The 14,611-nt window shown below is 36.3% G+C and overlaps 1 protein-coding gene across 5 annotated transcripts in view; it reads right to left on the bottom strand.

The window, feature by feature from the left end:
- Ice2 (interactor of little elongation complex ELL subunit 2) overlaps positions 1-3,428 on the bottom strand; it is a 46,831-nt gene extending 43,403 nt beyond the window's left edge. The window contains exons 1-3 of one of the 5 annotated variants that reach the window (XM_015480595.2): positions 3,279-3,428; positions 2,251-2,373; positions 354-458 (exon numbers count right to left, since the gene is read on the bottom strand). In XM_015480595.2, coding sequence (XP_015336081.1) covers positions 354-458; positions 2,251-2,291 — 146 coding nt within the window. In that variant the 5' untranslated portion in view covers positions 2,292-2,373; positions 3,279-3,428. The other 4 variants (XM_048793827.1, XM_048793826.1, XM_048793828.1 and 1 more) reach the window with 4 other exon arrangements.
- Positions 3,429-14,611: the final 11,183 nt, after the last annotated feature.

Here is a 14,611-nt window from a genome sequence, read left to right as displayed (position 1 = left end):
ATATATATATATATATATATATATATATATATATATATATATATATGACCATGGAAAGAAATACATTATTTCATATTGACTTCTTTTTTCTGTGACAAAATATTATTTTCAATGGAAAAAGCAAACTATAAAACAGTTTTAACGGGTTTAAAACAGTATTTTTCAGTTTTTATAGCATGATCCCATTTTTTTGTGTGTATATGTTAATATATGAAGAAAGGTAAATACCAAAGTGTTAACAATAGCTTTCTTACATTTTCTATCTTCTATAATTTGAATAATGGAGATAATTATAAAACTTCGAATATCAGAAAAAAAAAACAATTAAATATGAAAATAATCAAATATTTTACCTGTTAGATAAAATACAGAGTTCTTTTAAACTTGGAGCCAAGGAATGGTCTTTATAATTTTCTCGAGAGAAAAATGTCTTATGGCCATTTTTTGGGGAAACATCCCTAGAAACAAAGTAATTTACTTTCATTTGACAATTCAAAATCTCATGTTAGACAAAGAAACATAATAGTATCTAATTTCTGACTATATGCCCTCTATCCAAACCCTTTCCCAATCACTTCTTAATGTTTAATTTCATATACCAGATCTGTGAGCTTAGATGTTTTACTTTTCAGACACCAAGCTCAGGCGGATTATGATATTCTATAACTCCAACAATCAACCTTTCTTTTTCTATAGTACCAAATTAAATAACTGTCAGAGGTTTGAGAGTTAAAGATAGAACAGAATGAAGTACAATCAAGAGTCTGTCATGGGCAGGACTCATCTCTGGTTGTGAGGCATAACATTAAGATGCCTGATTATTGAAAAAAAAAAATGCTTCTCAATTTATTTTTGTTTCATGCATTACTGTTCTAGTCCAAAAGACTGAACATCCAACCTATTTTTCTGAAACTGGAAAATGGGATAAATGGTGTGCCTTTGCTAAAAATCACCTCTATAATAATATATGATTTTTCATAACATTGTATGTAATTAATTGAGGCTAATATAACATAACCAATGCTTTCCAGAGAGTAAGCTTTCCCCCAAATGATGGCAAGTGAAGTTAAAAAACTGAAAACACGGAGAATCCAGGGAGTACAATGATTACTAGGATTTTGTGAAAAAGGATAGTTCCAAAGCCTATAATATTGTGTAAAGGTTCTAAACCACAATTGGTTTCATAGTCAGTTGCATATATGAATAACTGCACATCATCTGAACACTTACTTTACAGTATTAGCCAGGAACACAAATGTGCATGTAACTTAAAACCTACAACAAAACACTCCAATCAAATGCAACTTCTAGTCCCATTTCCAAATGGGAAATCCTAGCATATATGGTTCACGTTTATCTTTTACTGTTTTTAAAGGTATTTATCCAAAAAAGAGAAAAAAAATAAAACAAACACTATGATTAAGGTATTATAGTAAAATCAGAATTTCTTACTTGCTATGGACCATGGTAAAGTTTCCTATTATTTCAGCATGGTAATATTTCCATAACATCTTATTAAATTCTAAGGTTTCCTCATATAATTCTAAAACAAAGTCAAGGGCCTCAGGTATTATGGAATTCTTTGGAGATGCAAACACTATTCATTACTGAACATACTGACTTAAAAGTTCTTTAAGTCAGGCACTATTTTAAAAATCTTTGTCATCTCTTTGTGACTTTTGTATCCTCCTTTGCTGGCTTAGTAAATGTGTGTTAAAATGAACTAAGGCAGCAATGTAGTATAGCAATATGTTACATAAAACCACTATATTTGTTAGATGCCTACAAAACTATGATATTACTTAACTGGGTTCTCTATTAGCAAAGTTCTCACATTTCTAAAATACAGAATACAGTCTGCATTTATATAATCTTTTGAGATAGATTCTACTATAACAAAAAGAAGTGTGTCTATTCTTAAAGATGGTCTTTTTATTATTTGTATGGAAATAGGAAAGTTTTTAGAAAATTCCAGCATCTCTCCTTCACAACATACCAACAATAAAGACATGATGGAAGTATATCTAATAAAAATTTGAGTGCTCAATTGTCACTTTAGGAGTGGAAGTGCAGTAATTATATCTCAAAAGTATTTATTACATGAAGATGAGAACAGGATAAATTCTGAGATCCTGATCTTTCCTCTTTTATTTCTTCCAAACCTGTTCGGGCCAAAAGCTCTCCTTTCCTATGTCAACCACCAGCTGGACTTCACTCCTATTCAGTTGATTAGGTAGAGAGAGAACTCACCAGTTTAGCCTTGGTTCACTCATGGTCATGCTGGAACTCATCTTCCTAGATTTCTGCTTCACTCTAGCCCACGATTTGGCAGGTGGGAAGTAAGGTTTTCAAGAGGTAGGATCCCTCCAGATTCTACACTCAACCGAGGAAAAACAAAAGGTCAAAATCAAAAGCAAGGGATTGGCCAAGGCCCAGCTGCACTTTATTAGGTGAGAAAGAACATATGCCCTAAAACGACAGTGGCCACCTAGAACAGACAGATGAACGTTCCCAAGGTTCTTTGCATCAGAGCAGTACAATAAGTCCTTTTCCATTTAACTTATGCCAGGAGGGTCAGTCTTAGAATACTCACTGAGGAAATAAGAGCCAAAACAGAATGGTGTTCTCACTGCTTACACACTAGATCATTTCATGGAAGGGAGATGTAGGTCTTAGCTCTGCCTAATTCCCTTACTGCCAAAATGAATCCTGCTTCCATTTCCCCAATCATATACCATTACGGGGCACATTCTGACAAATGCATGGCAAAAGCTGCCTAGCTATCAAGAAATTTAGATCTTTCAAAGAAAACCTTACATTTGATGAAACTCAGGTTCAGGAAACTTAAAGTGACAATTTACAGGATCACTCACAGGTATTATCAGGCCTCAAAATCGGGCTTGACCTCTCCATGTTACAATGAGTAGGCTGATAAAATGGCATAGGGGGTAAAAGTCAAATTTAGGAATCTGTCTGTATCTTGGCCCCTGACGGGCCTGACCAGCTCCCACTTAATCCACCTTTCATACTTAGATCAGGGTGGGGCTGGGGAGGATGTGCAGATGAAGGCAAAATGTATGTCTGAGAGAAAAGAGAGCGCAGAAAGAAAATCAAGTTGCAGGAAGGCAAGTAAAGGAGTGGGCAGAGTAGGGTAAGAAGCCGCGCCAGAACCGGGAGCTGAGAGCCCGGGGCCGCCATGTTCTTTCCTCCCGCCCCTCAAGAGCGCTCCCGGCGCCTTCCCTGCCGCTTCTGGACTGCAAAGCAGCCTTTCCGCCCACCTCACGGTCCGCGGCGGCTCGGCCCCGGCGCGGGCCCCACGCCACACTCGCTCCGCCCCACTCCGCACACTCACGCGCGTCCTGAGAAGGCTAATTTAAAGGACGTGGCCGCGCAGACTTGGCTCTGCGTGATGACGCCACCCGAGACGCAGTGGGTGGGGCCTGCGTGCCTGAGGGGCACGGCTAGCCTGCGTGCGTCTTGCTGGTGGTTCTGGCTGCAAAACCCCTGGTTCTTGAAGGGTAGAGGGGGTTGGGACTTTTCGTTATTATAGAAAGCCCTGATCTTGGTGTGTTTCTGTTGGGCTGGGCGCGGGGCGGGGGTGTGGTGATAAATTGGAAAAAGCACAGATTTGATGATTGTGACCCTAGCCAAGCTCTTAATTTCCCTATAACTCTAATTACCCATCTGTAAAATGAAGATGATATTATGTACTTCATAGGGTTTTGGAAATGCCTAAATGGAGCAAGGGATGAAGTTGTGCTCAGCACAGTATCTGGCACAAAGTAGGGCTTCACTACATGCTGTTTCTCCTGATTGCCGCTCCCCGTTCCATTTTGATGTAAGGTTCCTCTAATGGTCCCTTGGTTCTTAGTCTGCTTTTGTTCTCATGTTTTATGAAAGACTTATTGAGCACTTTATACAGCGTGCTTGGTGCTGGGTACACATGAGACTAAGCCTCAATATAATTTTTTCTAGAGCTTTTGATCTCTGGGACTCTTAAGGTATTTACATTAAAATGAAACAATAGAAAATGATAAACTACACAAGAAAGTTGTTATGTTTTGGATCTTAACTCTTCTCCCAAAGACCCATATGTTAAGGGCTTGTTGGCCAGCCTGTCGCACTCTTAGGAGACAGTGCTTTCTTTATGAGGTAGGGTCTTGTTGAAGTTAAGTCATTGAGGGCCTGTCAATGAAGTAATATTGGGACCCTCAGCCCTTCTCTCTTTGCTTCTCTGCCACCATTCGGTGAACACTTTTGCTATTCTGTGCCATGATGTTCTGAGCAGTACATGATATTCTGCCTTGCCAGGGTAAAAAGTCACCAGGGACTGAAAGCTGAGCCAAAATAAACCTTTTCTCCTTCAAATTGTTTATCTTAGGTATTTTATCACAGCAATACAAATCCAACACGAGAGGTAAATAGAAAACAGTTGGAGAGGGAGAGAAATTAACGTGAGCTGTGAAAAGCAGCTTTAAATGTGCAAAGACTTGGTCAACTTCCTGCAAGACAGAATCTAGTCAGTCCAGAGGCAAGAAAAAGGAAGTAGAGAAAAAACTTAAGTGATGAGCTACCAGACTGAAAGAGAAGTATCTCTCTAGAGGACAATCTTTAAGGAAAACTGATTTAGGAGCGGTTCATATAGGAGATTGATGATTGCAGACTGGTGGGTGCCTGCTCACAAGTGGAGGCTTATAGCCAAAGGACACACATCTGCTTTTAATTGCCTGGTTGCAAGATGTTTTTCAGTTCTGCAAATCTCAAGAAAAACAGTGATGATTTTTGTCAACTTCATTATATCCACAGGTTATTCTTTGCAAAGTAACTAGTTTAGATTAAGGCATGAGGGTGGAGCCTCTATGATGGGATCAGTGCTCTTTTAAGAAGAGAAACCAATGTTCAACAAATAGGTATTAATATATGCTTTTCTTTAAAATATAGGAAATGAATAAATCAGTGGAGGTAGCATTGTAAACAAACATTATAATACAAAGAGGAAATGGCATACAGACATATAGAAGATTCTATGTGAACACCAAAGAGGAAGGAACTCATACTGATGAACACAATTTACAGATTGCTTTAGAGAATTTTAATATACATGGGATCTTTTAAATTGTTTAAGGTCTTTATTATATTAACATATTAATTGTACATATTAATTGGATTTACTGTGATATTTTCATATATGTATACAGCATATACATGTATATGCATGGATATATCCATTCACCCTTCTACTCTCACATCACCCACCCACCCATTCCCTGTTCCTAGTAATTACTGTTCTATTTTCAGACTGACTTTCTTGTTTTAGTTTCCACATAGGAAAGAGAACATTAAATCCTTGCCTTTCTGTGTCTGGCTTATTTTTCTGACATGGTATCCTCCAGTTTCATTAATTTTGCTGCAAATAACAGGATTTCACTCCTCTTTATGAATGCAATAATATTCTGCTGTGTATATATACCATATTAGTGCATTTATCTAATGATGGGGACTTAGGCTGATTCCATATTTTATCTATTGTGAATAGTAGTGCAGTAAACATGGGCATGCAGGTATCTCTTTGCTGACATCAGCATTGTGTGAGGGGAAAAGAAGATCATTGGACTAGAAAGGGGAAGGGAGGCAGAGCTGGTCTTCGTGCCATTCTAAAAATTTTGGACTTTATTCTTTGGGTTATGGGAACCTCTGTATGTGTGTATATTAAACAGCTTCATTGAACTGTAATCCACATACCATAATTCACTCATTTTAATTATACCATGAAGTAACTTATAGTAGATGTACAGAGTTTTGCAACCGTCAATACTACCCACTTTTAGAACATTTTCATTACCCTAAAAAATTAATTGTGCACAAAGCAGTTAATCCTTTTTACCTTTATCTGCAGACAACTACAAATCTACTTTCTGGCTCTGTATATTGTCCTTTCTAGATGTTTCATGTAAATGTAGACTATGTAGTCTTTTGCAGCTGGCTGCTTTGCATAGTGTTTTTAGGATCATCCATGTCTCCATATGTATTAGTAGGCCATTCCTTTGTGTTGCTGCTAAGTGCTTGTTTATGGATGTTTCTCATTCTGTTTACCCATTCAACATTTGATGAACATTCAGATGGTTTCCACTTTTGGGCTATTATGAATAATATTGCTGATAACATTGACATAAAATCTTTATGTGAACTTTGTGTTTTTATTTCTCTTGAGTAGTCTAGGAGTGGAGTTGCTGAGTGGTAAATTTTTTGATTAAGTTTTTAAGAGAGAGCCACATTGCTTTCCAAAGTGAGTGGAATATTTGTGTGTGTGTGTGTGTGTATGTGTGTGTGTGTGTGTGACAGAGAGAGAGAGAGAGAGAGAGAGAGAGAGAGAGAGAGAGAGAGATTTTTAAGTAAAAGAAAGATCTGGTTTTCCATTTCTGCTGAACTAAGGAACAAATAAACCCAGAAGTTGAATGAGAAACTTGGAAAGAATTTATAACAATCTGTACTTGTTTTGAGTTTATAATGTTTCATGGGACCAAAATTTCAAAAATTCTTAAAGCTACAAGCACTGGCTAAGTGAAATGATCTCAGTTGTTACTGGGTGTATATTTCTTCTTGTAGTCTACATAAAGATAGAGAAATGTGCAAGATTGTCTTTTTTTAAAATCACTTTATCAGTACTGAGTCATTTTCCTACCCCTCTGATAATGAGCTTCCTTTGCTTGATTTGGAGTGAACACAGCCTTGGAGAGTTTATAGCTTGATCACTACTTCATTCACTGAATTTCTTCATAAACCATACATAAGATGCTTGCAGAATGAGAATCCAGAAATGGTCCTTTGGCAAAAAGGTTTTAGTCTAGTAATTGATTAGAAAATTTGAGGAAATATTGTTGCTAATACCAGTTTGTCAAATCAAGATTGTCAGTAATGGTATTTCAGGTGGGTAAGGAGCCATCGTCAATTCTAAAACCCAGCAAAATACTCTGGCTCTGTGTTGGATTAGAATAGCTAAAGTGTTCAGATTGCTTTGCTTACAAGATTTTTTTTTGGTACCAGGGATTGAACCCAGAGGTGCTTAACCATTGAGTCATAGGTGCTTAACCACTGAGTCACATCCCCAGCTCTTATTATTTTTTTATGACAAGACAGCGTCTCATTAAATTGCTTAGGACCTTGCTGAGTTGCTGAGGCTGGCTTTGAATTTGTGATTCTCCGTCTCAGCCTCCTGAGAAGCTGGGATTACAGGTGTGTACCATGGCTCCTGGCAAAAGATAATATTCTCTAAAATATATTTTGGTGTGTTTTGTATTATATAGTCCTTGGGCTTAAAAAAAAAAAAAAGGCCCAGCTATAATTGTTCATGTGAAAGCTGAGCTTTTATAAGGAATACTTAGTATCCCAAAAAGAAAGGGAAATGATAGCAGAGATAATTCCAAGTAATTTAAAAGTTATGTATATTTGTCTTTAGGATGTGGTATGCATTTTACTTGGGTAAAAAGACAAGGGTAGAAGTGGTGGCCATGGGACTTGGTAGGAGATCACTTTGTTAATTTGGGGTGAGACTAAAATTAAAATGAATTGTGCATGAACCATAGAACAATTGATAGATGAAGCAACTTCTTCTCCACAAAGGGGAAGTTATATGAAATTTAAAATATTTGAGAAGTCAACCAACAAAAATGATAAAATATTTGATGATTGCTGAGAGGTTACTATGTTTTACTAGTATATTTTTCCTCCTAAGGATAAAAAGTTCCAGAGTCTTGCAAAAAGACTAGTTTGTTAACTCTTTCCAATATTAGAATTAAATGGAATTGGGGAAAAACAGGATTTTTCTTAGCTCACATCTGGAGATATGGTGAAAGAACAGCATTCCCGTTAGTCTTGTAGGATGAGGTTTCTGCCACTGTTTAGAGGTGGAGGCAGGGGACAGTGGCTGTAGATGCCATTAGTGTGATTCTTCTGGGAATCAGGAGGGTCCTTTTGTCAAAAAGTCCCTCCTTTCAGCATTTTAATTTCCACATAATTGTACACATTGATACAGTGTGACATTTGGATACAGGCATACAATCTATAATGATTCATTCAGGGTAATTGGCATTTCTGTTGCCTTAAACATTGATCATTTCTTTGTGTTGGGCATTTTGAAAATCCTCTCTTCTAGCTATTGTTTAATCTATAGTAAGTTGATGTTAACTATAGTCACTCTGTTCTGCTGAAAAACACTGGAACTTACCTTTTTATCTACCTCTATTTTGATACTTATTATCTGCCCTTTCTATTCCTGCTACCCTTCCCTGTCTCCAGCCCCTGGTAATCACTATTTTACTCTCTGCTAGTATGAGATCAAGTTTTTTTTTTTTTAAGCTTCCACATATGAGAGAGAATATGCAATACTTTTCTTTCTGTGACTGATTTATTTCATTTCACATAATGTCCTCTAGGCTCATCCATGTTGCTGTAAATGACAGAAAAATTTTCTCCATGCTCCCAAGTTTCTTAAATCCCTAACATGTGAAAGCATCTTCTTTTCTTCCTTTCTCTGGTGACTTGTATGACATGAATAGTCTCTCCTACACTTCTTGACTTGTATGACATGAATACCTCTCCTACACTTCTATAGCTTTGAACAGTACTGGGCCCATTTTCAGTTTCTTGTTCAAAAGAGGAAGGAACCAAGGTGCTGAGCTGCGCCTCTGCATGGCAGTTATCTTTCTTTGCACAAGGAGCATGGCGCGTGTTCTCATAGACCAGTTAGGAGAAGCTGAGCTTTGGCACCTGTCCATTTGATCCAAATGCATATCGGGTGTCCAATTTTGAGAGGCTAGACTGATTGCTTGATCTTCCCTCATGAAAAAGTTTAGTAGTAACAGTAGCAACCAACACATTCTTGTGGTCAGGTCTTACCTGCTAGTCTTTCCTAGAGTTTATTAATAACGTGGTATTTGTTGTCCTTTCTGATTTTCCTGTGAGATATTGTGACATTCTTATAAGCAGCTTCTTCTTCCTCTTTTTTGTACCAGGGATTGAACCCAGGCTCAGCCCTTTCTATTTTTTTACTTTGAGACAAGGTCTCATTAATTTGCTTAGGGCCTTGATAGGTTGCTGAGGTTAGCTTTGAATGTGCAGTCCTACCTCAGCTTCCCGAGCCACTAGGATGTAGGTGTGCTCCATCACACCTGTAAGCAGAATTCTAAGAAGTCCCTTTTGTTCTCCCATGAAGTTCCCTCCTGGACACTGAGCAAGCTCATCTGAGATACAGAAGAGCATACTCATTATTTTTAGAAGTTTAAGTATAAATTTGGGCAAAGGCCTCGAGGTGACAGATTTCACATTTTGAACTTCATTATTTTAACTAACAATTTCCTCAGACACTAAACAGCAGTACATAGTTATAATTATGTAGAACTTGATGGTCTACAAAGATTTCATGTGTACAATAACATCTCACTCTTCCTTTTCTCATAGTTGGAAATAGAAGCAGGATTCGGGATAGTTTTCTACATGCTGTGAATTTGGGGATCAATTACAATATTTATTGAATGCCTCCTGATCTTAAGGGATGCTTAGGCACTCTAGAGTATGTAGAGAAAAATGCCAACTCAGTTGCCTTTGTTCTGGCTTCATAATATTTCACAACTCAAATAACCTTGATATTATTTTAAAAATAATTCATGCTAAGGTTGTTGCACCATTAAAGTGCATTTAGCTGATGTTAGGTTTATGGTTCACCCCTAAGTGATCTCAAGAGGAGAGTGGGGATGGGACAATGACAGTGCAGGTCAGTCATGGCATCATTTCTGTCATTCCATTTCAACCATTTCTAAAGCAAAGATGACAAAGTACAGTATGCATTCAGGATTTCTCTGATGCTCAAGGAAGGTGTCAATTTTCAGTCAAGCACCTTTTTCCTTTGAGACAGGAAGTAGCCTCAGAATTCTAAACTCTGCCTTTTGTTTTCCAACAGCATCATTAGCCATTATCTCACAAGTAAAAATGTTTTTCTTTGCTTTCTCTTTATACTAATGCAAATGAATTAATATTTTTTAAATTACTAAATGAATTGGACATACAGATGCACATTTGGAATCCCAGTGACTCAGGTGGTTGAAGCAGGAAAAGCCCAAGTTCTAGGCCAGTTTCAGAAACTTGGTGAGACTTCCAGCAACCTGATAAGACCCTGTCTCAAAATAAAAAGCAAAAAGTGCTGGGATGTAGCTCAGTGGTAGAGATATAGAGAGCCCCTGGGTTCAATCCCCAGTACCAGCCCCCCCTTGACTTTAATCTATACTATTCCAGTATCCCTCCCCCCCCTTTCTATATATAGTACCAGGGATTGAACCCAGGGGCACTTAACCACTGAGCCACATCCCAGCCCTTTTTGTATTTTATTGAGAGACAGGATTTTCCCTGAGTTGTTTAGGTCCTTGCTAAATTACTGAGGCTGGCTTTGAACTCATTATCCTCCTGCTTCAGCCTCTGGAGCTGATGGGATTTCAGGCATGCGCTAATATGCCTGGCTAATCTGGATTTTTTTTTTAACAAAAATGCAGATTCTGATTTGCTGAGTCGAAGTTGATGGTGGGGATTCTGCAATTCTAAAAACATTACATATGATTCCAATGTTGCTGGTCTGTAGTTCATACTTTGGCTGTGAAAGTTCAGTAGTAGGTCATTCATTAGAGACATGATGTATGCTGAAAAATGATGTATAATACCACTCAATGACCAAACAAAAATAAGAAAAACAAGGCACATATTCCATTAGAAGCTGAAGTTTTATTATAGGATAACAGTACATAAAGCACATCTAAAATTGATGTGTTCAATGCACTTTTAATAAAGGTAATGTAATATTAAAGGTACAGTTTCTAAGTACAATATAACAACATTCATATTAGAATGAAAATTGGAGTATTTAAAAGACAACATTAAATCTCTCTTTTTTTACAGCTCGTATTTACAAAATGAATCAAAATATTTTTTTTTTTAAATTCAGGACTCAATAAAATAAACAGCTGGAAATAAGCAGACTACTGTAAAGAGTGAATTGAAAAGAAAACCCAATGTAAGTGAGAAGTTGGATGATCCTCTAATAAAGATCATTAGCAAAGGTTTAGTTCAATACTACTTTTTAGGATTCCCATAAATGGCTTGCATTTTTAGTGTGGCAGAAAAGGAGTTTTTACATACTGTACACAAAACAGACAGTATATATTTATAGGTACAGTATTACTGTTTCCAAACTTGTATGTATATGTACAGAAGGCTGAGTTGATTACTCACAGAGTTTTGTGAAATTTGTGTGCTTAACCCTCAAGACCTACACACAATTAGAATCAGCATTTCATGTGGTGTTTTTAAATGTGGCTTTTTATACTTAGTTGTGGAAGAAAATGTTAACCATAAGGCTTGGTATACTTTTATAAATTTGCCAGAACAACCCAGGAAAAAAGTTTTATTTGAGATACACTTGTCATTTAACAATTATCAAATGCTGACATGTGCTGGCCATTGTGTAGGCATGAAGAGATACAATCTCTACCCTAGGGAAGCTTGGATGCTAAATGGTGCTTAAAAAAAAAAGTTTCAATCTCTTTTCAAGTGAGACAGTTAAGGAATGCCATGATTTGTATTAAAAGAGATTTCTCCCTAAACTGTAGCCAATTCACTTTTAAAGGTTAACTATTAGCATTAGCTTTCATTAACCACACAATTTGTATTTATAATTAAGGTAATAGCAACTCTTCCATAGAAATGGAAAATGTCTAGAAAGGTGGGTAAATATGCAGTGCATGGGAGCCACTTAATCATGGCTTGAGAATTTATCACCTTCAGTTACAAAAAGTGCAGTAAACAGAAACATTTGCTCTATATTTATAAATTGCTCAAAAATCTTTGCTAAAGATCTTACAAATTCAGTAATATTACAGAACAATTCTAATCAATATTTAATAAGGCTAACTACATCCTTAGTTAGATATTTGATATACTGATTTTTAACAATGCCAATAGATCTTTGGAGTATAGGTGAAGCTCAATATTAAATGACTTTGAAAATGAAGGTCCTTTTACTCAGTTCATGGAACTGGTTGAGATCATATTAAAGCAGAATATCTCTTGTCAAATTTGCTGTCTGACTTGTTTTCTACAGGGGAGTGTGTCCATACTTCTCACAACTCAGGAGGGTTTAGTCTGTCATCAAACCACCATGAATATTTTATGTAAGTGCTTATTATCTATAATAGGAGTTAAGGATATAACTCTGTCAGATGCCAATAATACAATTCCTTAGTAAGAAAAAAAATGACTTATTCCATTAAATTAGAGTGTTTCTTTGGGATCTCAAAGGCCTGGCAAATAATTTTCAGCTCAGGAGATATGGTGTAAAACCAAGTAGCAAACATAAAGTCAATGCTAATAATTTTCATATGTCCATATTTGTAAACAAATTCACCTATATATGTCAAATATCCATACTAAGGAAGTAATTTTATCCTAATTAAATACACTCTAGAATAATTTATATAATGATATTATGTATTTAAAGAGAAAAGCATGTCCCAAATCCAGCACTCTGATACAGTTGCCAGTTGGGCACAGGTAGATATATATATATATATATATGTATATATATACAAATATATAGTTATACTCAGTGAAATTAACAAGACCCAAAGGTGGTATTGTCTAGGAATAAAAGGGATTTTTTTGTTTGTTCACAAAAGTAACTTATCTAGCACCACACATCAGAAAAACACAAAAATAGCACACTCTAGTTCTAAACAGCTATGTCTAAAATAGATTATATAGTAAAACCAGTATTATACAGCATATTGTGGATTTGATAAACAGATAAATATTTGCACTGAGTAGGCTGTTTATAATATAACATTTTCTTATCTATACAGAATGAAAGCCAAAAAGTTAACTGTATAGAGATGTGCAGAACAACATTAAATATTATGACTCAAAAGCAGGGACGAAGGTAAATTTGAAAGAAGAGTAAGAGAGAAAATGTTTACAGGCCATTACAAGTTCTTAAGTTAATAGTAAATAAGGAATCAATTGCTCAAGTTGAAGAAAGCAGTAAACAAGAGATTGCATTTACATGCAGATGTCTAAAATTTGTATTTTTTAAGTCTATGCACAAAAAGTCATTTGTTTTATTGCTTGACATTCAGTTATGGCTAGATTATTTAACCTATTTTTTTGTACTTTGGAAACAAGAATATTGTTAAAGGTGCCATAAAAATGGACAACATTGAAAACGGTTTGCAAATAAACCACCTAACACTGCAGTTCTTTATACATATTAAAAGCCTTGTCTGGGGTTTGTCATATGTTAAATATATTTAAACTGGGAAAATATGTTGTAGCTTGAAGCCTCCCATTGGCCCAAACATCCAATACAAAAACACATCTCCAGAAAAGGAGCAGGCAGACAATACAGGTACATTTAAAGAAGCAGCCAGCTAATGTCCTAATGTTTAAACATTTACCACTGTTTTATATGAGATTCCAAACCATTGTGGATAAGAGAATTTTGGATTCAGGAAGATGTATACAGTACATACGGATTTTTTTGTGTGTGAAATCATTTTCACTATATTGCTCAAGAATTATCTGCATTTACATATGCAATCTGTTCAATGATAATCAGCTTCCTAGAAATACTATTCATCCACATTAAAGTAAAAATGAGTGAGACAGGAATCATGCATGAACACCAAAGAGGATTCTGTTGTTCTTAGGGAACAAACTCATGGCATGTGCAGCAAGCTATCTTTCATTAGCTCCTAGGAGGATTGAAGAAAAAAGTGTGGTACTGCTAATGTGGCAAAGCACATCAAATGTAAATAGCAAACACAGATTCTCTAGGCATCCATTTAAAACATTCATATTCTCTTTCTCTACACAAGACTCCATGTTATGTTGCATCACTGAAAAAAGTTTGCTGCTATTTGGACTGAATATTCTGTCATTCATTTGTAAGCAAATAAATGACAGAATGTACTTATTGCTCTAAGATCTGAGGGTGTGGTTGAACATGGAGATTCCTGCCTTCTACAATGGCTCCTTGTTATGAAGCCAGGCTTCTGGATTATTTTTAAAATTATTCTGAAAGTCTGACAAAACTGATTCCACTTATACACACAAATAAGCAAACAGACCCCAAAGTGAAACCAATTGCTTTGGGAGACACTGCTAGTGAGCCTTGTCTCTTAAAAATAAACAGCAATAAAAGGGGTGCTGTAATCAATCTGGCAGAGCCTCTTTATATACTAGTGTTTAGGGACAAAATGAAGACCTGTATTATAGACTTCTCACAATAGATCAAGATTGACTGTTGCAATTGCATTTGGGGCACATAATGTGATCCATAGTACAAAGTTGCCTTCATGGAGTTCTGTATCATAACTTTAGAGGTAAGAAGTGGCAGTTACATGTTATGTAAAAAAGTCAGGAACCTGTGAGTATGAGTGTGTGTGTGTGTGTGTGTGTGTGTGTGTGTATCTGGAGATGAGAAGAAGGAAATTACTGCCATTTTCCATGTTCTTTATTATTAAAACCAACCAGGTAAAGGTATCTGACATCTGACAGACATGTTTCCCTAAAATAT

The sequence above is a fragment of the Marmota marmota genome, unplaced genomic scaffold, assembly GCF_001458135.2.
Source record: "Marmota marmota marmota unplaced genomic scaffold, marMar, whole genome shotgun sequence".
Taxonomy (NCBI): domain Eukaryota; kingdom Metazoa; phylum Chordata; class Mammalia; order Rodentia; family Sciuridae; genus Marmota; species Marmota marmota.
Note: the sequence above shows the minus strand (reverse complement) of the source record. Positions and strands in the feature narration are given on the sequence as shown.